General features: G+C 37.4%; 1 protein-coding gene across 1 annotated transcript in view; it reads left to right on the forward strand.

The window, feature by feature from the left end:
* EPHA6 (EPH receptor A6) overlaps positions 1 to 24,231 on the forward strand; it is a 334,811-nt gene that overhangs the window by 126,133 nt on the left and 184,447 nt on the right. Inside the window, exon 3 of the mRNA XM_014307568.2 lies at positions 22,041 to 22,196. Coding sequence (XP_014163043.1) covers positions 22,041 to 22,196 — 156 coding nt within the window. The remainder of the gene's footprint in view (positions 1 to 22,040; positions 22,197 to 24,231) is intronic.

A 24,231-nucleotide genomic window follows, 5' to 3' on the forward strand; every position in this document is an offset into this window, starting at 1 on the left:
ACATATTGGAAAACTGTAACCTCTAGCAGCTGACTGTGGAAAACAAGGTGAAGGTAATGAACAACAGTGCTACTCAGAAACAGAATTAGGAATGATTCTTGCTTTGGTTTCTGTCATATAGTAAGAAGATATATTAACTTGGATTTAGGGGTTTTTATTTATCATTGGGAAGGTGGCAGGGCATGGTAAAACAAGATATAATTTACAGACCTTTCTCAGTTTCTCATGCAGGTATATTTTATTATAGGAAATATATACCTTGTTTATTTCTGATTGGTTACTAAGAATTATTATTGAAATTGCTTATGCAGCGTATTTAAAAACAGATCCAAACATGATTCTGTCGATTTTCCTACAAGGTCTGATTCTCCAGCAGTATTTGTTAGAGAATGCAGGAAGTTGCATTCATACAGGTTGTTGTTGGTTGTGGCCTTCCCCAGTTTCTGATGCTGTCCCGCTATCAAACCATGAAGAAAGCCCTAAGGAAAACTTCTGTGTACAGAGCCAAAGGCCTTGGTCACCTTTATCATAAGTTACTTGGTTTTTTTTCTTGCTGCTGCTTGCCAGTTGTCATTGCTAAGGGTCCACCAGACTCTTTCTTAATTTCTGAGCCCTAGTCATCCAGTTGTGCTTGAATCAAAACCTAAAACTGGTCATTGCATATTGTTTGAGGAGAAAATCACAATATTTGGTTTATACCCTTTTTTAACTTTCTTTTCCATAGCACCTCTTCTATTCCATAGCACTTTGAACATGTTCAACAACATTTCATCAACCATTAAATATCCCTAATTGGAAAACCTAAAAAGATATATTGCATTGCTCTGTGTAAGTGAAATTCTGGTCTTGAGAACATATGATTTTCTGTAGACTTCCTCAGCTATGTGGCATTTGCATATTAGTATAGAGAGGTTGGACTTATTGCAGTTATTTTTACATTCTAGAGAAGATTTACTACTTGTGACAGCACTTGAGAATGTGAAGTATCTGCCTGCTTTATTTTAGAAATTTAATCATGCCGAAGTGGAAGGAAATCAATTTAAAAGTGTGGGTTGAAAATGAGGAATGTTCATCCAATATTTGTGTGATAAGTAGGGAATAATTCAATTCAGCACAATCATGCTTGAAATATAAACCCATTTAAAACCTATTATTGTAATTGCATTAACTATTACAACAGAACTAGCCAGATTGATTCTGAAAAGTATATATTGAAGTTACTAATTTCTACTGGAAGAAAATTTGTTGACCACTTCTACTGCAAACTGTGTATTTAATTTAAATATCTAAAGTTTTAATTCTTTGTTATGCTTTGAGTTTAGTTTCTAGACTCTTTTTTTTTCTGGGATGAAGAATCAGGTACAAGAATCATCCTGTCCTAGTCATCTAGGATGACACCAGAACTCAGTTTTATTATTGGGATTAAGTGTTAGAAGATACAACATTATTTTACTCACCATTCTTCAGAAGCTAACCTAATGTTATATCTCCTTCAGACACAAAAGGTAGCAGTGACCAGTGGCTTTTTTTTTTAAAGAATGGGGGGAGTATTGGAATATTCTCATGTTAATAACCTATCCTGAGTAAGTTTACTGTTCCAGCAGCCATAGAAGTGCATGTTAAATGTACAGCATTTAATACTTCCTTTCACAGTCACATTATTTATTTTCTTATTGATGGCTCTGGGATCATCAAGGTTGAAGATAGCTAAATAAACTTCTGTCTGATTTAGTCACATCAGTGGAATTTACTGAATGTTTCATGGTTGTTCATGGTTGGAGTTGCTAAGGCAGATGTGTGAAAGGCTGAGTCTTGATCGAGTTATGTCATTCAAGATCCTTAGAGATAGCTAGAAAGAACAGCTCCTGCAGTGCAGAGTTTGAAATATAAATAAATAAATGCTCCCAGCTTTTTGTCTGAGAGTATTTAGGATTTGGCATGACTATCAGTTTTAGATATCTTCATGCTAAGGGAGATTTCCACTGAAAAGGACAATATATTTAAATATATATAAAAGGACAAAAATAGAAACAGGACTAGGATCACATTACCAACCTGTTGCTGTCTCAATACAGAATTACAAATAAATGGAGGTAGAAATAGCAGATAGCTTTTAAATGTTTTTTTAATTAGTTCAAAATAATTTCATGTGTTTCATCAATCCTCTATTCACTACTGAAGCCTATGAGTAAGCTATCTACTTTCAGTTTTATTTTTCCTTTTTCTCTTTGATCCATGCAGATTTGTCTGTGGATGTGGTGTGGGCACATCTACAGGAAAAACTGCAACAGCAAGAGCTGATTTTCCATAGTTCTGGTAATCAGTGTCTGCAGTGCCTGTCTGTGAAGAGTAGGCTCATCCCTCTCTTTCTTGCTGTGCTGATGACCACTTGCACGGTGTAGCTAAACACACTTGTGGTTCCATAGAATGGAGGATATTTACATTTTTATTGCACAGGCTGCATGCCATTCATAGCTTTGACCTTGGGTTACTTCTCTTGAGACTGAAACTTCATGGCCAGTGAATATTTGTAAGTATATGGATTTCCTCAAGACTCACATTAATACTCAACCAGATTTTCTGGGCTTTGGCATTTTCGATAATTTCACATCACATCCTCTACAAACATGAAGCTTTCCTCGAATTTGACCTGTCTGTTGTGCTCTTTACTCATGCTCATGTTTGCAGTAATAGAGCAAACCTGTGTGGAATGGAAAATGGGCCAAGTTCCTTTATCAAGGTGCTCTTGACTCAACAGTGATGTATTAATTCTTTGTAGCTTTTTATTTTCATTAAATAGTGTTCTCAGCTGCTGACATGGCATGCAAATGTTTTATTTCAAACTGTTCACTTGGCCACCCAGGAGAGAGCTGTTTGAATTCTGGCACTATTAGCATGTTGTAGAATGGGAAGATGTTAATCTTTCCTTTATATCTTATACACTTTATAACAATACTACATAGATATATTTATATAAAGAGTATAAATATTTAGAATAATACTTATTCTTGGGAATAAGAATATTCCCAAGTCCCAAGGCAATGCTTAAGCCATGAAGAAAGCAACCAGCTTCTGTGGGTTGAAGTTGTCCAGGGGCTGTTCCCTGTGTTTTCACACTTTCTACTTTAATTTTTAGAGGAGAAAATGTATATCCTTGCTGATTTTCCCCTACAATTCTTTGTGCATCTCCTGTTTGTTGCAGTGCAAGAAGGTTCAGAAAAGACTTCAGTAAAGTCATTAAACCTATTTGAACAGAAATTTGTGTGTTCCATCTAGTGCCTAGGAACCTTCATCAGTAATTAAAAACCATAGAAACTGCTTGTATGGGTAGAGTGGTGTGTTTGGAATACACTTTTCAGCTGTGGCAACTACAGATTTTTGGAGAAGAATTTGAGCAGCCAAAGCCTGGCAATGTCAAGGCTTCTGTTCACCTTTTCCTCAGAAAGCCCATGATAAACCTTGAGTCCATCAAGCTTTGCTAGATTTTCTTCCATTTCCTTTTCTGTTTTATCAGTTTTCTGGTTTACTAATGCTACTCTACCCTTGTTGTTAAGTGTAGATGCAGCTGCCAATGGTCATCTGTGAGTGTCACTGAAGGCTGAAGTGAGCAATTGCTGATGTTGTAGATAATTATTTAAGGGGGAAAAAAAAAGCAAACGGGAGACTGCTTTCTTCAAGAGTAATATTTCCTATTTATCACATACTTTGATTATTTTAATTTTTATGTTGGTATTATGGAACCTCAATTGCAGTCCACAGAGAATTCTGCCTGTGAATGGCTTAAAGCTGCTGTACCTCTGTCCTGGCAGCATTTGGAGCTGAAGTTGTTGATCCCCAGCAAGTTTTTCAGGACAGCTGACAGGAAAACAGGGCACGTTGATACAGATTTGTTACAACTTCTTCTTTCCCCTTCTCCCCAACACATCAATTTTCTGCAAGTAGCATTTTTCCAGGGGAAAATCTATTTCAGTGGTAAATTGCTGATCTGCTCTAAACACCATGGGCAGGGGAGGTCACTCTGTCACTTTGGCAGTCCCATTACCCGGCCGTTGCTGTGGCCCCCCGAGTCGCCGGCATTCATTTATGGGAATTGAATTAATGAGGGAACGAGGGCACCCTAATGGCAGTAATGCCTCAAGGAGGGAATGAGGCAGCAGATCCCAGTGCCAGGGATACAGATTGTGAATCTGCTCAGAGCATGGAGTGTTTAGGCTGTGGATTCTCAGCCTAGCTGGGAAGGCTCTTGACTGAATAAAAGCTGGGAGTTGCACAGTGAAGGACTGGTGTGCATGGGGCTGGCTCAGGGAGAACCTGATCCTCAGTTAGAAGGTGTCACAAATTTCCTTGTAGTAAGAATAGAATCTGTTATTTTCTCCTAAAGATAATTTGGCTTTTCAAAGTAAATAGGAGCATTAAGTGTAGTAAAATGGCTTCAGTTATGAATATTAGTAGATAGAAAACAAAGGGAGTAGATCTGCTGTTTTAAGATTATACAGTTTTAATTGTGAGAGCTTTTTTTTTCCCGGTCACATTTTTATTTAAATCCTGTTTTAAGCAATCTGCCAAATTGGAAATCTTTAATATTTTAAATCATGTGTGATTTTCTCATTTGACAGTGTTACCAGCTTAGTCTGGCAGCAGAGTTTATCAAAATCCTGTCTCTTCAGCACTGTGAATTTGTTCACATCCTAAAACTTCATTTTTTATTAAATTAAGAAATCAATAGCTAAAAGGATCAATGGATTCGGTAGCAGCTGGCTTAATCTCAGCAGAAATGGATTGCTGCCAAACTCCATGTTGCTGTTTAAATTGATTCAGCCAAACATCTTTTGCTCAAAAAGTCAATTGTGGTGAGAGAAACACATTTTGTTTAAAAATGGCATATAAAATTGGTAGTCTTTTGTGCATGTGTGCACATGGACGCACATGCACACTTTAGTTTTTTAGAGATCCTAGGAAACACAATTTTTTTACTGAAGAGACCCTCTCAGCACCTGCTTATAGGTCATTTTGTCCAAAGTTGGCACTACTGTTTAGAAAATTGAAAGAGCATTTAATTTTTTTTTCTGTTTATGTGTTGGTTTTCTGCTCTACATCTGTAAGCATTTGATACTGCTCTCTTATTTTCCCAGTCATTCAGCTTACACATACAGTACAGGTAATTTTTTTTTTGTCTCTGAGTGCCAACTGAAAGATATCTAAGTACACAGTAGGCACTTTACAATCCTTATCGCACACCATTAGACACTAATGTACTACAATAATGATCTTGATAATTGCTCTCTCACCTCACAGCACACCTGTGACTCACTTAATGCATTTTTGGATCTTTTACATAAATGAAATCTCCTAATGAAAATTCTGTAATGAACTTTCTATGGTGAGCATATAAAGCACCATATAGAGAACTGTGATTTAAACGGGTGTGAAACATGAGAAATCCTGTGTGTTTCCCCACTGTCCAGGTATTTGGGGCATTGCCTTGATTTCAAATCCAATATTGGAATCCCCTCCGAAAGGCTTCTGTATTTTGCTGGGCATTATAAGGCAAACTGGTAGCTTGACCCAACTGAGGTAACTCTAGAGAATATAACACAATTGTTGGGCTAACCCTAGAAACACAACAGACAGTTCCCTAGCACAAAGCTGGTACCTGAGAGGTTGCCCAAAGGCTGTTGGATTTCTCTCTGAATTTCTTTCCCTCTTCTTCTTCACACTCTAATTTTGGCAGGATGGAGTGAAACAAACTCAGTGCTAGGACTCTGCTGGGGTTGGGCCCAGATGAGGGTGAGACATCATGCCCTTTATTTTTCCAGCTGCTGTGTATCAGCAGCTGCCACAGTTTTACTTGACAAGCACATCTTCCTTCTCAAATCCTCTTCTTTTGAGGATTTCTTTCAAGGGTGACATTTTGAACCTCACTTCAGAACACCTGTGCTTGAAGATCCATCTCAGTGCATGCTGAGCAGCAGGGGCACAGAAAACCTCTGTCCCCTGTAGTGACAAGCCAGCAGGAGTCAGAGACTCAGTGAGAAGGCCAGGCTGATGGAGGGGATGCAGGCTTTTTATGGAAGCACCCTGGATCCCCCGGAAATCTTCCAGTCTGATGAAAGACTCCCTTTCCATGACAGTCCTAGGACCTCTCGTGATAGATCTGAGATCTCAAACTACCACTGACAGCTCCGTTGCTTTGGGAATTCTGACTCACTTCTTATCATCTCCCTTCATGACAGTGGGCTGTGAAACAAAGGTTCTCTTCTCTTTTATGTTTCCCCTCTCCACCTTTGGGTTTTTTTTGGCAAAGTTATCATGGTAACACACCACCTGAGGCCAGGCTGGATCATGGCCACTGCTACTTTAGGAAAGCCATGACTCAATTTATACCTACACTGCCTGCCTGGCCAAGGGCCTTTTCAGGTACCACTTTCCAGAAAAGTTCTGCTCATATGGCTCCAGATGTTTCCAGTAAATTTGGGGGGTTGGTATCAAATGAAAGATCTTACTACAGTTACTTCCTAGTGCTATTGGGAATGCTTTCAGTCTTCAATTCCCTCTTAGCGTTTGACCTCAGAATACAGATCTTAAACTTCACCAGAATTGGATGTGAGAGATGCCCACAGTGTGAATGTACAGAGGAACAACACACCTTGAGGTGCCTCCAGTGACTAATGGGCTGTATTCTCTCCACAATAAGCTCACCATGTTCTGGAGAGAGGCAGAGCATGGTGTGTTTCCTTCACCTCCTTGTTCAAATGGTCATTACCAGCACCTAGCAATTCTCTTCTGTCACCCTAATCCATCACAATATTTCAGTGGGATGGAGAATGGCAGGCAATAAAATGTCTCCTGGAATATAAATCAGCTCCTAATTTGTTTTTCTCTAAGCCATTATTTCTTGTGTGATGGTCTTCTCCCAGGTGTTTCAGGCCTGTCAATCAGTTGCTGCAGGCACTTGTTTTCCTTTCCTAGGTTGTGCTATCTCTGGACCTGGCAGTAACAGAGTGAAGCACCCAGCAGCTGTAATGCCATGTTAAACCCAAACAGAATTCAAAGCTTGTCACAAACAGAACCTGAAACACAAACTTCATTAGCAGAAGGGCAAAGTGTTCTGTACCAGGACCTAGTTCGGTTCCCTGGGTGTTGATGAAAGAGTGCTCTGAGCTTCCTGATCACTGGTGGAAAATTGGTTGCTGTGAGACACTGACTGATGGAATGGGAATGTCTGTGCTTTCCATGTCACAGCAGAGTATTTTGGGACAGCAACAAGAAATTCTGTGCTCCAGTGCTCGCTGTATCTGTGTTACAGATATTTGCCTCACAGATGTGCTTTCTGTGCTACTTCTGCTGGAAGTTACATTTAGTCTTTGCTCATATCCTGTAGGCCAACAGAACAAGCTCCCTGACTGATTTCCAGGTAATCAGCTTGTCCAAGAGCAATTGATTAGTTCTGCTTCATTTGTGAGCAGGTCTCAGAAGTTCCTTTCTTAACAACACAGAGCACTCAAAGAGCCACCAATGCTCCTGCACTGACTTCAGTCATAGGGAATTCTGTGATACTATGGGCTATCTAATTATCAAATTGAGATAGACAGAACTGGACTGTAGTGCTTAAAAGTATGAGTTATAACTCCCCAAAACCCACTAGGTTATGTAATAAAAAAAAAAATAAAAATACTGGCATACAGTGAAGAAAACAAAATCCGGCCGGTTGCCAGTTTACCATATTAAATTTTAGTTGGCTGTTTTCTTAGCTGTGCCCAGTTAATAGTCTGTGCAATGCTTACATGAAGTGTCTGGGTCACTGTCTGTACTGACTGCACCCAATCACTCTCTTTCTACTGTTTTCACTGTCCTTTGGTACAAGACTCCATCCACTGCACCCTCCTTCCTGACTATGAATACATAAGCCACAGGATGCACCTTTTCAAAGTTCATAATAAATTAACGATCATTTATTAGATCAGTGAAAAAAATTTGTTGTCAATGTTAGCAGGTTTCAAACTAGTTGCAGAATTAAGGGCTAGGGTTTCCTAAGGGTGAGGTTCAATATTTTATTATATATTTATTATTGTTTATAGTTCTCATTTGATATATAGTGCATCACCATCTGAAAGGACCTCCTCTTCAATTTGACAGCTGGGCATTTTAATGTACATGTAAGTGTTCCTATAAATTGTCTCATACAAAGAAAATGCTGGCAGTTGCCAGGTATTTTTCTCCAGTTAGAAGTACTAAGAAATTCTATTTCTTTCTATCCTGGGTAAAGCCTACAGTCAGTAAAACTCTGCATTTTTCCTGTAGCACCTTTTTGCTTTTGAAGCCCAGGAGAAACCGCTAGTCATTTGTTCAGGTCAGTTCTATTTCTGTGTGCTTTGCTTGAACCTAATGTGGCAGAGAAGTAGAGAAGAAAAGTAACTCCATGTCCCTTGAATTATTTTAGTGCACTGAGATGAGTGAAAGTAAGACAGAAGCCATGGCACATTGCATCTGATGAAATAATGTTCCATTTTTTACAGCATTTTATATCCTGGCTGCTGCACTACCAACATTGACCCTGAGGGTACCCTTGCCAGCTTTGCCTTTCCACTAGAGAGGCCATCATATTCTAGAAACATCAGTTTGATCCCATGTTTCTGGTTAGGGCATACCAGGCTTGCCCAGTAGAATGGCAATTTGGCACTTTAGCTGAAATCCCTCCCTTCAGCTTGATATTATGTAATGAAAGATACATTGCATAAAATATAATACTTAATAAAACAAAACCCAGCGCTAACTTATCAAAAATGAGTCCAAATAACAGTTAGGAAGCAACAACCCACTGCTGTGAAACTGATCATTAGCTCTCCATCATTGCTTTGAATGTGTGGGCATCATATTTTTTATTTAAACAATGTGCCAACAGCAGGCTGTGCTAAAATGCATAACCATCAGCTGCAACAGCTTGTCTGGCTGGTTATGCATAAATTAATTCCAGCTGCTTTCTTACTCCACTGTGTATCAAACACCTCACCTTTGCTTCTGTATGTTTTAGAGAAAAGATGAGAGACACATGATAGATACTGTTAGTAGTCATTGAAATTTTTTGTAGGCAAACAGACATCCCTGCCTTGGGGATTGTCTTGGGGATTTTAGAATTTTACCTTATCTGTGTGGAGATTAACACAAAAAAGTATCTCTTCATCTTTTTAACAGTTTCAGGCTGTTTTTAGAAATCTAGGCAAACTTGCATATGTAGACTTAAGGAGCCATGAAGGGATTACTGCTGTTTGTGGTGTTTCCTTCTTTCTATCTATTTTTGAAAAGTCAAGTTGCTTCTTTAAATGTAGCACTTTGTCACTGGCTATGAGAGGGGATTATCTAGGATGATTCCTCCTATTTGCCACATTGTACGAACCCCACTCTTCATCTTCAGGGCCCACATCAAAGCGAGCACTTGGGAATTCAGATGAGCTCGCTTTCATCTTGCTGGAGGTGAGTTGTGATTGCTGCTCATGAGAACTCAGGGACAATCTATGTCTTTCCCCAGTGTCCTGTGTTGGTGTTCCTGATGAGCATTAGCATGGACTTTCCCTCAGGACTATGTATGTCCTGAGTGTTGGTGTTCCTGATGAGCATTAGCATAAAGGAGAGGAGGGTTGTTGCAGCTGTAATGCAAAATCAGCACAGCCCTAAACTCCAGTTTGTCATAACCACCACAGGAATTCTTCCCTCTTCCTTCTATCAGAGAATATTTCCTAAAAACTCTTGCAGAAATATTTTCATTCTGAATTAAGAACAGAATTTAAAGTTCCCCCTTTTTTGGCTTTGACTGACCACATGAGTTTGTAGTGGTTTTGATTCTGAGTTCTTGTGAGCTTCCCATGAAAACATTTCCATTTTCCACTCACCCCTTGGGAAAATACAGCTCCTGCTTCAGCCGGCTGGGGTGGGATGCTGAAGGCAGTACCAGAAACACAAGTGAGAGAGTACAAGAGAAAGCACAAATGTTGCTGAGGTGGCTTACTTACCGTGACCAGTATGAACTTTTGGTATTTACATTAATGTTTACAATTAATTTTTTCCTAACCTTCTGCTCAGCCCTTGAGGGGAAAGGCTGACATTGCACTCTGGAAGCTGATACTGCTGAGTTTGATTAGATTACAGGGAAAGAAGATTTTCCATCTTCCCACACCTCTTGCCAATTAAGATTAGGAGTCTCAAAGTTGAGTCAAATCTCATTATTCCACAAACATCTTTAAGACTGTGTGTACTTCAATTTTGCAGTAGAAAGCAGTCTATAAACGAGCAGTTGTAATATTAGGGATGAAATTTTAAAGACTTAATTGGGATCATGAAGGAGATGCTAGAAGCACTATGAAGGCTAGCACTTAATGTACCTCTGAACAGAGGTTGCTTCCAATTTTATATTTCAGCAATATTATACCATCGATATATAGATATACCATGGATATCCTCTTTGTATTGACTTCTTTTTGTTCTTACAGCTTTTGATTGCTGTCTTAAGTCCTTCTGTAAAAAAAAAGTATCTGAAGTCATTGATTTCTTCCAAATATTCTCAAAAGTGGCAGGGAATGTACCTGACAGGCCTCTTTGTGGGTTGTTTGTATGCCTTGAATGTGTAGCCACTCTATGTGAACATAAAGAGACTGATTAGGATTCATTCTGCAAGTACAGAATTTATAATATATGATGGAGGAAAGGGAGATGAGGATGGAGAGGTGTAATTAATTCCTAATTAATAGAAATATTATAGGTGTGTAGCCTGAGCTGATATCAAGAATAATACTGGAGATGATGTATTTGTTTTCCCAGTCCAATGATACCTGTAAATGAAATTACCTGTAGCTCCAGTCCTTCGCCTTCCTTAATTGGACTGCCAGTCAGGCCCCTCTTTATCAGCTGTGATAGGTTTGAAATGTATAGATGCAAATTAATAACTGAGATGAGATGTATTAATTTAATATTGATTTCCATTTTTGATCTAAGCTTCTGCTCTCGTTGAACCCTGAAACATTTATCATTGCAATAATTACAAATCAAAAATATTGTTATTTACTGTCCTGAAGTAATATAAGATAATCTTTCTGTTTTAAGCAGTGTTACATTTCATAACCAAAGTTGTTGCAGCACACAAATGGCATTAAGCTTCACCTAATGGAAAGTTCTCCATTTTGGTTTTTTTGGTTATCAGATTCATCTTCCTGTCACATTTTACCTGGGAGACTGATCCCCACCTTGCTACAACCTCATTTCATGGATTGTAGAGAGTGAAAAGGTCTCCCCTGAGCCTCCTGTTCTCCAGGCTGAACACTCCCAGTTCCCAGCCATTTCTCATGTGGCTGACTCTCTAGAAATATTTTTTATTCCTAAATAAAATTAATGTAGTTTTGTGTATATATTTCTATATAATGTATCTAGTTTTCTAAAACTAAACATCTGTGGCTATGTTGCTTTTTATTGTTTGAAAATATTCATGTCAAGAATAGTTACATTATTGTAGCTGAGTTTGAGTGGCTGTTTGTCTCACTTGAGTTTTCTATTAAAAAATTAGCCTATAAAATAAAAAAGATGCCAAATGGTAAAGTCCATTGTTACTCTTTAGAGGAACACAGATTCCTGGATTTTACAGTTCCAAATACTGAATGAAGGCACCAGTGTCTCATTTACTGTCAGAATTGTAGCTCCTGACCTTTGTCTCGCAGTCATTTTGCTCACAGTATGAGAAACATGAATGTAAGTGAAGGAAAAAGGTGAAAATTGACCACATACAAGCAATGGGCCACCCCCAGGTGTGAAATAAATGTAATGTTAACTGCTGGAAGACTTAGACACAACCAGAGCCCATGGATCAGTGAGTGAGCTGTAGCTCTCTTTATTCCTGTCATGTGTCCACACCTCAGCTAGGACAGAGATATTTATCAACTCAAAAGCTCTCTGTCCTGCACACTTCTTAACAAGTGCTTAAAAGCTGAAATGGAGTTAAATTTTACCAGAATTAAATTCACAATCTGATGAGGGATGGCAATACAGCATCAGTATTGTTATTTCTGTGGACTCTGTAATCCTAACCCTGAATTTTATTTTTCTTTTGATTGAGGGATTATTCCAGACATGTCTAATCCTCGCTCAAATGTCGAAAATGATATATAAAATTTGTTGCCAGGTTTTTTTAGTTGTGTGATTGCCCTGAAATGTTACCAAAAACACATATGCCTCTTTAAAACTTTGAACATTTTTCTTTCAGAATGTCATATGAATTTACATACTTAAAAATAGCAGGATACCGTATACACACAATCCTACTAAGGTGATGCTAATAACTTCTAAAAAAATAACTTTTAGCTAGACAGTCTGTAGTTAAGAGGTCAGTTTCATGCCAAATCTCTGATTGTATGTTTGCAACTGTGAAGAAAAGTGGGAAAAAAAGAATAAAGTAAAATCAGTTGTAGGATGACGTTATGGTGCTGTTTTGGGGTGTTTGGCTCCTCATTTAAAGAGCTACAGCCCCACCTGGCCTGTGGCATGTGCGGGCCTGGCACCTTTAGTCAGGATAATTAACTGCTAGAAAATCTTGAATAAGTCCCACTGGCCTCTCTAAGCTTAAGGCTTTGGTTGGGTTTTTCAGGATGGGGATAATGTTATTTTTTTTTTCATTTGGAAAATACTTAAAACTGTAGTGTGCATTTAGTATAGTTGAAAAATAGAAATAAGGCTCTCTGTAATTCTTCAGCACTTATAGGAAAGATTCAGCTTTTATGCAGATTTAATATGTTTTTATAGTAATATTTACCCGTGTTCTTAAGCTCAGATTTCTCTATCGATACTAGAAGTCTTTTTGGAGGGAACATTTTTCATATCAACCTGATTATTTGAGAATTCATATTAAAGTCATGGTTCATCTCTGGGAGATTCCCATGAAATATCAGTGTGCTCAGTGGAAATACTTAACTCTGATTCTTGTCATCAATCATGTGAAATATTCTAAACACAAAGATTGAAGATTTATCCCACATAACTACTTCAGTGAAACACAAATTAGAAACCTGTTCAACGAAAGGGCACCTTCCTGATTTTTACTTTATTTATATAGGGTTGGATTTGCATCATAAAAGGATTTATTCCTGTCCTAGAAGGCCAGTAGATGAGTACTTGAGACAGTAGTGAGAGCTTTCCTTTGGATTACAAAGGCATTGCCTATACATTGAAATTCACATTAATTGGAATGTGATGATGGGTTGGGAAAAGTTGGCAATGTTTGCTTATTGGAAAAACAAACAAACAACAACAAAAAAAAATCCACAAAAAACCCCAGCAATGTGAGTGTCATCTGTACCTGTGTAAATACAATTAAATAGTTGCTGTAATCTGGGGCTAAGTACTGCAAGTAATTCTACATGGATGCGAGGAAAAGGAAAACTTGAATGAACTAATTACAGAATTTTATGTGTTGGTTCCATGGCAAAATAGGTATTTGAATACTGAGTTAGTTGCTGATATAAATCCCAGAATTTTTATTCTCAAGTACCGCATTGTGTTACTCTTGTGTCTTAAAACAATGATAGAATAGAATGAGATTACATAAAATTGACTACAGTAATGTAGAAGACAAAAAGATAGGTTGAAAATAATTTTTAATAATCAAGATTATTTGCCTGTGAGCTTGTGGGTATTCAGAGGTAATACAAAAGAAAATTGTATTTGCTTCTCACAGAGGCATGAGTACTTTATTTTCAATGGTAAGTCAGAACTGAAATAGTCTGGGAATCACTAATCATGTTTAGTGTCTTTAAAAATCAAGCTTGTGAGCTTTTCTGCAAACACATCCAGAAGGACTCTATTTCAAATGCCAAATGCCTGATTTTATAAGAACATTTCAGCATTTTTTGCATTTGAATTACCCAACTTTACAATTACCTGCCTAGATTGGGGCATTTAAATATTCCCCATGATTACAGTAATTTTGTCTGTGTGCCCAAACTCTTGACTTGTACATACAAATAAAGCAGGGCCTTGAATAAATCACACATTCAAAATCTATACCTGAATGTGCAGTCTTGGTAACCATAATGAAAAATGCAAGCATGATTTTAAGCCTCTCCTTTTAAACATTGGATTATTTAAAGTATTTTTAAAGTGGGTTAGATAGTTTTCTCATTTATATTGCATCTTGTTAATTACATTAATAATTGCACACAGTAGAAAAAAATTGCATTACTTTAGCTGATCTATTGTCAAAATAATTGCTGTAGTGAAAGCGGTGAACCCGAAAAAGTTTAGTTTTAGATCTTAAACCATTAAAAACTGCAATGTTATAATAAGGCCATAACAAGAAACTATAACCTTGCAAATGGAGACTGCACTAGTGTTCAGATTTTTATTGTTAATAACTGCCTGTAAGGATATTCCATTCCTTCAAGGTCTGCCTTCTCTAGAAAGCTTATCCAGTAGTAAGTCATGGCAGGGGAAGCTTTTGTGGGCTTTTGTAGGATTTCAGTGCATACCTTGAGTGTTTTTGGAGGTATGAAGCCAAGTGACATTAATTATTTGAGAACATCTCTGGTAAATTACTGTTTTCACACAGAAAATCAATCTGACATAAATCCAGCCAACAAAACATTGCAACAACACTCAGGCTGGAAGTTTTTGTCTTTGTGCAAAAGTGGAAACATCCTCAGAAAAAAAAATAGTTACTAAAAAATTCCCACGTGCAAAGCAAATTGAGTAATGGTTACCATAGGAATTAATTAACCCAGGCTAGCAGATTAATTTGTTATGGATAGAGAAAAGTGCATCTGCAGATTCCAAGGGGCTGTTACTGCACAGGAAAAAGAGAAATCCATGACTAACTACTTATCATATGTTCAGAGCTGAAAACAAAAAGGTTTCATGTACTAGGGGGAAGAAGGAGAAAAAATGGGGAGAGGGACAACAGAAACTACAGTTTATGGGATATATAATAATATGAGTTATTGTCCCTCTGTGTCCCAATAAAAGGGACCCAGAGGGAGAATAACACATCTATGATAGCATATGATATAATATATATAATAAGGATAGAATATGATTGACACACTGCTCTCCATAGATGAGCAATTTTTGTACATGTGTCTGGTATGAAGGCACTTTAAATCTTTCTAATAGTGGGAGGGATTTTTCTAGAATTTGGTTATTATGTTCAGGCCAGGAGATGATTCTGTAACTGATCTCACCAGCAGATAGAAGAGATAGATAATGTGCAAAGGAATTAGCCACAAAATGCATCTGATCTATTCAGACCATTTTTTCCTCTTGCAGAAAGAAGCATTTGGTATGGTCTCTTGCTTGTTTGCAGTGTCTTCTGATAGGTTAGTCCTCAGCTGTACACAGGAGCATGAAAGGTTCTATGAAAAGAGGAGCTGGACACTAATTCCTCTTCAAATAATACAGGGAAATTCCATCAAACACAGGTTCCTTCTGTAGTTACAATAAATGATATTTCTTGTTGCTGCATTCACTACAGTGTTGAGAAACTTAGCACACTCCTGCCTTATCCCTTCCCCCCAAAAGTCCTTCCAGCTAATCTCAACTATAGAACAATGATTAAAAAGTAAAAAAGAACAATGAAATAAAGCATTAGTGATATTATACTTTAAAACAGAGAGTTTTCACACCTACTGTGGACAGATTTGAGGGCTCAGTGAGTAAGTTCTGCATTGCCCTGAAGTGTTCTCAGGGTAACATTTCTCCTTTTCTGTTTAAAGGTGATTACTGGAGATGCTGGAGATGGCTGCTTGGAGCTGTAATGATCTTTTCCTTCCATTCTTTTCCTGCAGACCTTCCTGATCCCAGGAGTATGCACTGATATATTGCAGGAAATTAATGCCCTTCTTTTTCTCTGCTGTCATGTTCCTTGATTGCCATTTCTATTGTGTGCCCTAATTAGCCTGATTCCCTTTCATTTACTATCTTCCTAAAACACAGTGATGCTCCTTTAAAAATTATGCAGTGTAGAAAACAGTATTTTTACTGTCACCTTTAAGGGTTTATTAAATCTTTTTAATTGTGCAATTGGTTTTTCTATGGGGTCTATCCATAAAATATCAATGGAGATAAAGACTAATTTGGGTGTGGAACAGTGCATTTGAGTATTTGTAGTTCCCACCTCAACCAATTTATTGGACTTCAGAGTCAGCAGCACAAAGTCAGCAGCACAAATCAGTGAAGGTGCATCCTGTTGGTTTTCTCTCTCTTCTTCCATCACTGATTAAAGCACCTCTGTCTTGCAGCCATTTTTGTCACTTGGCACTGCTGTGAGACTTTAGGAAGGAAATAAAAACACACAAAATTGCTGTAAGTTGCAATATAGCAACTTTTTCTTAAGAAAAATCTCTTTTGACTCATGAGTCCAGTTTATAAAACATTTTTAAGGAGTATTTTGAAAAGGGTGCAGCCCATCATTGCAACTGTGTAGCCTGTGTTAGGAACAGAGTTTTTTTATGGATATTGTCTTTATCTGGATTTCAGTGCTTGATATTTCAATGAAATGAACCTCTTTTCAGCTGCCTATTTTGCTAATTTTGTTTTGATTTATTATATTGCAACACTAATTTGCTAATTCTGTATTCAGTGGAACAGCCTTACATGCCATCTACCTGTTGTAGGAGTAAATTTTATTTACTATATTAGTCTGGAAAAAAATATTTCACCTGGTTCTAAGAATTAAGTGAAAAAGATTTTTATGAGGATTGAAAACATTTTCCATCTCTTTCTTTGAGTAGCACTTATGCATTTAGAATCATATTCTTAAATTCTCTTCTAGTGTTTGGGATGCTTGGTTTTTTTTGTTTTTTTTTTGTTTAGGGGTTTTGCTTGCTTGTTTTTGTAGTACAAAAATGAATCTGTGCAGAAGAGGATTGACCTGGGTTGTGTAGCACAGCCCCCAGCTCTTTGATGAGCTGTTGTATTGTACCTAGTATGACAGGCAGTGATAAAATTAATATAATTAATATCTTGTCTGTATGTATTTTTTGATAAACCTCAGATTCTTTTAAACCATGCTATGTGACCTGAATAATTGTTCAAGTTATTGTATTGAAACTAGTGATTTATACAGAGAAAAACTGCACTGATGTGAACTGCAAATACTCTTTGATAGGTGGCAGTTATCTCCTTTGTCATTTCTTCTAATAATTTTCATTAAAAAAACTCCACAGAATATTGAAATGTGGGAATGACAGAAGAGTCCCTAGGGGGAAAAAAGAGCACGCAGAGGAAGAACATTTAATTTAATTTACCTATTGTCATTATGTAGTCATACTTGAAGGAGCAGCCTTATACCTGCCTCTTTTTGTCTCTTCTGCCTTGCTCCTCTCTAAAGTCAAGGGTTGGAGTAATGCTCCTATCAGTTCTCCAGATCTAAGAATAGAAATATTAGAGAGCAGAGATACTGGCAAGAGAAGAGATTGACTGCAGCATATGGACACACGTGCATTTAATTGCAAACCATAGCACCCAGAAATACTAATTATCAAATTTATTGCAAATGAAAAAGGGAAATCAGTCTATTGTCCCTCAAGGTTGGGTCATTCTGTCATTAAGTTTTAAGGGGTGTCACCTGTCCCATCCTTCCTCTGTGTAGGAACTAAATCAAACTACAGCTGTGCTTTCTCCATACCATGATGTCTTTTATTTTTATAATTTGTACTAACCAGCATGTTTGATAATTTATAATCTGTGACAGCTGGCCTTCCTCCACTGAATTCTTCATCAGGTTTCTAGCAATTCATGCTGCACAGTGCCACTATCAGTTTGAACACAACCCAAAGTGAATCCCCCTCACAGTCCATTCGTGACCTGAATAAAACAAGAATCATGTGAGAAGAGATTATTTAACCAGATAGTGCTCACAATCAAAGGTTGTCCTCATAGCTTTATTGTCCTAATTCTATAATATCCTAATCTTGATTTTGCGATTGTATTCTGCCTTTTTTAATATAGAGCATCCAACTTTCATTGCATTCTTTTTTCATGTTCTTTTCTATTTTTTCTAGACACTTCTACTAAAATATAAATTGGTTAAAGTATTATCATAGTTCTTTCTGCCAAGTGGTAGAATGGAACAGGCCTCATTGGATTGCCCTTTTTATAAAGTGAGCAGATGGAAGAGGGATAAGAAGACTTCAAAACTGAGATCATTCAGAATATAGCAAATATGAAAGATACCAGTCTCACAGGGCATTAGTGAGATCCAGTAAAGCAAGGTTAAAAAAAATATGAGGTGGAAATGCATAACAAAGTGTGTGATTCAGAAAGATTAAAACACCTCTTCCACAGCTACTGATGGTTGCCATTCATTGTAAATGACAACAGAGTCTTCTTTGATTTAATTTGATTGATGAGCTCTCAGCAAGCTATAAAAAATCCATTTTCATGACAAATACCTTCCCACCCACAGACCAACAGTGTCAGACATGCCTAAAAGTTGTTCCTAAGTTTCCTTTGGACTCATCTTCAACTAAAACTGTAGTGGTTAATTCAGATGTTATGAAACTGAAACAACTGACAACTGGAATCTTGGACAATGATGTGCTCCCAAAGAGCAGTGAAATTGCTGCTTTTGGTTTTTTTAAGGCACAAGATTTTATGGCCAGTCAGATGACTACTGTATTTTTATTTTCTGGGGTTTGTGTCTGTATATCATACACCCCTGAGGCTGGGGAAGAACTTAATGGCTGTAACAGCCTCAAGCAGTAAAGACTCTTCCACAAGAGAGCCCATGGCTGTATTTTGGAGTGATGGAGCCATGGCCTTGTTTACTGGACTGGGCAATTCAAAAGACCCTCAGGTGGCCATGGAGTAAACAAACAAAACTAAATCCCATCTATTCAACATTAAATAAGGAAAATTAAATCAGTTACAAAACTTCTGCAGTTTCCAAAACTCACGGTCAAGTCCTGGTGAAGCTGCAGCGAAGCACATTTATAGATGTGGCATCTTTTATTAAGCAAATTAAATTATCAGTGTTTCTCTGCCTAGTTGCTCATATTTCATTGGAGAAACCTGTAGTGTCTTTGAATTGTTCATTCAGATACCCTGCTAATTACTGAATCTTTAAGACAATATACTGTCTTTCCCCAGGCTTTACAAAAGTCAAATTTCATATAGTTTCTATAATCAGTAACTCACTAAGTCACCACCACTTCTGGTAGAAAACATTAGGGGAAACAAAATGTCACCCAGTGATTTGGATGGCAGAAAAAATATTCTGTGGTAACACAGATAAAACAAATCCTTTTTTTTTTTTTTTTAGTAGTCATCTAGAAAACGTTTGTAGATTTTTTGTGGAAAATTGTAGACTTAGTAATTATTTTGGTTAATTCACCACTGAAACACAATAATTGTTAGCAGAGTCTAAGCTTAGATATGTACAGCAGCTTAAGTGCTGTATTTCTGACTGAGGCTGCATATTCCTTGACTTTGACACAGTAACAGTTCATTTTTTTCCACCGTGAATGCTGATAGTCAGCTCTGAGTTATCCAGAGGGATGAGTTTTCCCAAGCTTGTGATCATTTTGGGGCTTTCAGCTTGTGTTATTTTATCTTGTTTATGAAGGGCCGTTTTTTAATTTGGAAGTATCAATAGTCATGATTGTGATATTCTGCATTTGGGTGAGAGTGGGTTGTTAATACCTTTGTAAATCTCTCAACTGAAAGCTTCCCTGGTATCCCTGTAGCTTCTGTGCCACAGAATTTGATGCATACTTGTCCTGATTTGACTTCAGAAGTAAAATATTCTACCTTAATCCATTTATTTTTTCCCTCCACCTTTTCCATAAGTACATATGTGCTTTCTTTTAAAAGACTTGCCATGTCAAAAACATAATTGCTTTAAATACAATGAAGACTGCCATTTCAGAATAAAACATTTAGTTTTTGCATTAATTAGAAATAAATCTTCTTCTTGAGTTTTATTTTGAAATAGTGGAGTTCTTGAATTTTATACAAAATATTGCTCTTTAAAGAGAAATCTGTGTTTCTTTTGATCCAAAGTAATTTCTTGTTTGGGGGACAGAAGGGAAGAAGGAATGATTTCAGAGCTGACTGACATGAATTTCAGAAGTAATAAGGATTTTAAAGAGCACTCATTTTGCTTTGAATGAAACTGTAATCTTGAATTGTCAGCTCTTGAGTCACAAATGTAGCATATGAAATAAAGCAAGAATTTAATATTTATCAGGGCAGGATTTGAGCATGAGAACATGAGGAGGAATCACGGAAGCACAACACCCTTCCCCCAGTTTTGCCTTACGTCCTCTCTTCCTTCCAGCACAGCTGAGTCAGTGCCTACAGCCTGTGTCTGCAGTGCTGCCTTCTTCCCTGCACCAAACCTGCTGCCTTTCCAATCAGGGGAAAATTGCCACTCACTATAATCACAGTTGCATCAGACCAGTAGCCTACTTCCAAGGGGAAAATCCCTGCTGTTCCCACCCCTTTTATCTCTAACACCAGAAAAACTTTTTTTTTCCCCAGTCAGTGACAGCAGGACAGGATACCTCTCTAGTGTCTATTCAGCAAAGTCAGAACAGCACACTGGGACGAGAACTGCTGAAATTGCTGGGTCAAAATTAAGCTCTTGAAATTGCATTTGAAAAATTGGCTCCTGGGTTCTGAGAGGCAATCAAGTGTTATCTTTTTCAGTGTCATCTTACTCCTTTTCATTCAGCTACTACTGAAACTGCTTTTATATCAAGAAAGGCCTTCGGAATCAGAAGAAAAACTGATCCTGTATATGTTATCTATGAGTTGATACTTCTTAATAACTCAATTAATATGAACTGACACGGAATCCATTAAATGTATACTTTGAGGTACTTTTTAGAAACACCTAATTTTAAATCTTTTTGTATTTTATTACAAGAAAAGGAGGTACTGCCTATTTCCTCTAGCAGTGTAAAGAAAATAGTCTTGAATATGTCAAAGTGCGAAAAAGCCACACGGAATCTCAAAATTATGTTTATAGTTTCCATTGTACTGCTGGAGGAGTTAAGAGGAAAAGGAACCTGTAAAATCTGCACATGTCTGAGTTGCTCTTTAATTTTTAATGTTTTCATATGGGGAAGCCAGAAGACAGAAAGTGCAATACATGCTTGGCATGTGCAAATGTGGTAGCTGGCAGGAAAAGAAAGAAATCTCTGTTTAAATGTGTGTGATGAAGTCTGAGGATGATTTTAAAATAATATCTCAGAATACAGGCCCGAGAGATCTGGGATAAGGTTTTTTTAATGACTTGTTTCTGCTTTAAAGGCCAGCAAAAAAAGGCTTGTGAGCTTGTGCTGTGGTTAAGAACAGCAGGGACTCCAGCTCCCAGTAACTGGGGAAATGATGAGCTCTGAGCATCCCAACATTCCCTGTCCCAAGGCTGGCTGCTCTCCAGGCTGTTTCCTAACCCAGTCAGGAAGGTTGTGCATGTTTGTGCTGGGTGGTGTCAGCATCTCCTTCCTTCATCTCTTCCTTCATCCCTTCCTCATCCTCCAGCCTCTCATGCCAACAGGGACCAGCTGATGCGGCCCTGCTCTCAGAGGTTTTTTGGGGTGCTGGAGGCAAGTCAGACCAGCCATAAATATTTGGGGATGTCATCCCTGTCTCATCAGGGACTCATGGGGGTAAATATTTTAGGAGTTGCAAGTTGTCCATTACTTCAGTAAGGAAGCCATATTAACAGCTCTGGCAGATATCTCACTCTGTTTGGTTAATACAGGTAGATAAAACTTAATAGTGATAGTAGTGAAGTCGTTTAGAGACAATTTCAAGCAGCACTGAGGACTGACCAAAAATTGAGAAGTTATCTTTCTTAACAATTCCCTATTATATACCAAGAACAGATTCTTTTTATTCTTTTAAATCCATATACCAAAATAAAAAAAAAAAGTCAAGAATTGTATCACCAAAGCATCTATATCTAGATTGGAAAGGAAAGAAGCAGCATTATTACTGCTTGGAACAGATTTTATTTATGATCAAAATGTTCTTCTATTAATGAAACTTATCTTCTTACTTTGCAGCTTGCAGGCCTGGATTCTATAAAGCATTTGCTGGAAATGTGAAGTGCTCCAAGTGCCCTCCACACAGTTTGACTCACATAGAAGCAACTTCTGTCTGTCAGTGTGAGAAAGGTTATTTCAGAGCTGAGAAGGACCCACCAACTATGGCATGTACCAGTAAGTCTGATCATTACCAGTGTTGGCAATTCTGTTGCCTCCTTTGTTTGGTTTTGAATTTAAAAAAAAAAACCCAAACCTATGAGTTTGTGAAGAATTCCATTCCTGTTAATCAAAAGAGACTTTTAAAATCAAAATTCAAACAGCATATTTCTGCTTAGTGTCTAGATAACTGTAAACATACCCAGATTTCTCAGTTTGGTGACTTTTGAACTTGTAATTCTGAGATGTAATAGGAGGAAGTGTAATTGTTGTAATGTAGATAAAAATATGGTGTTTTCACTACCAGTAATATGCATTTCATATTACTTAAAAATTTACTGGTGCAAAAACTTTAAGAAAGCTGGAGTCATGTAAAGAAAAAAACTGATATAACATGTTCTGCTGTCTCCTCAGATTTAAATGAAAAGTATAAGACAAATATCCCCACACAATCAAATAAAAACTAAATGCTCAAAAAAAGACAAGAAAATTTTTAGAAAGGAAAAAAAATTATCAAATCAGGATGAGATAGAATTTAAACCGCTTGCACCATCATCTTTTAACAGAGAGTTATTCCCTCTTATGCAACTGTCATAATGAAAATTCATTAGGGTTTTTTGATTAATTTTAGAATACATAATTTTGTGTTTTTTTACTAACCTATATTTGTCCCTAAGATAAGCCTGATGTCCACCATTCTGGGGGCAGAAATTCTAAGAGATCTTTATTACTTTGATCAATGGGCTTATAGCTAGACATACATAGCACAAGTTTTCTCACCACTTAATAAAATATTTCTTATAGATTTCCATTTATGGTTCATTACTCACTGGGATTAATTTATTGATTGTAAAGCAACTATATCTGTTTAATCTCAAAACTGGAGCAAACAGCAGTATTCAAAAAACTGTGTGTAAAATACTATATTTTAATAGGCTATTAAAATCACTTATTTAATAAAAGTGCTTAAAGACTTTGCAGAATCCTCTAAGAAACCCAGGTTTTGGTATAACACTTTATTAATTCTTTTGGTGAAGGATTTGATCTTGGTACTTTTTGTGCCACAATTAGGAGAATTCTAAAAAACTAACTTGTTAAATTAATAAAGTATTTTGACAAATTAAGTATACAAAATTTTTAAGAGATAAAGCCCTTAAGGCAAAGTGCTGTTGCAATAACCATCAGTGCATAGCTGTGTTTTGGGATGTTTTATGCAGCATCACAAAAAAATAACTGAGCTGACTGAATTGAGCTACTTCCTCTGCTCATTCTATTTTTTCCAATGACACTGGACTGGGCAAATTTAGAATAGACCTGATAATTTAAAGCTGATTTACAAATTCATAGGCATTGAGGTCATTGCCAAAACCAAGACATTGTCCATCCACTTCATGAGGGTGATGGTCACTAAAAATGGCACTCTTCAGACACAAGGTAGAAAATTGTATAATCTAACCAGAGGGTTTTCCAGGGGAGGGTAAGTCCCAGCCTCTGGATAGCTCAGGGGCTCAGGGTTCAGAGAGTGTTCCCCCAGTCCTAGCTCACTCTGGAGCAGAGCACATAGGCCTGGCATTTTGCAGGAAGTGTGTGAGGGAGTAAACACATCCTTTCAGGCTTCCCACAGGAAAATGGTGATTACAAATAATTCCACTCAAATCAATGCCTCAAGCACAGGCCATTAAAAACTTACTCCCATAGAGCCAAAACAACAGGTGTTCTTGACACGTTCATGCTTGGGAAGAGGGTTTCACTCATACATTATGCAGATGTGGCTCCATATTATTTATAAGTCATTGATTTTTCATTGCCAAAAGAGAGTTCTTTGAAAAAATTACTCAAATGTGGCATTATGATTCCATAATTATCTTTCAGGGCTCAATTATAAGCCCTGATACCCTGGTATGTTGATAAGATAGGGAGGAGCATGAGAGCCCTGTGGCATCAGAGTGCAGTTACTTCAACACCCTGCTGATTTCTTAACAAATGGGAGTGCAGAGAGCTGCTTTGGGTGAAAATTGTCAGGAAAAACTTGGTGCCAGACCTCCACATTCCT

Source organism: Geospiza fortis, unplaced genomic scaffold, assembly GCF_000277835.1.
Source record: "Geospiza fortis unplaced genomic scaffold, GeoFor_1.0 scaffold72, whole genome shotgun sequence".
In the NCBI taxonomy this organism is placed as follows: domain Eukaryota; kingdom Metazoa; phylum Chordata; class Aves; order Passeriformes; family Thraupidae; genus Geospiza; species Geospiza fortis.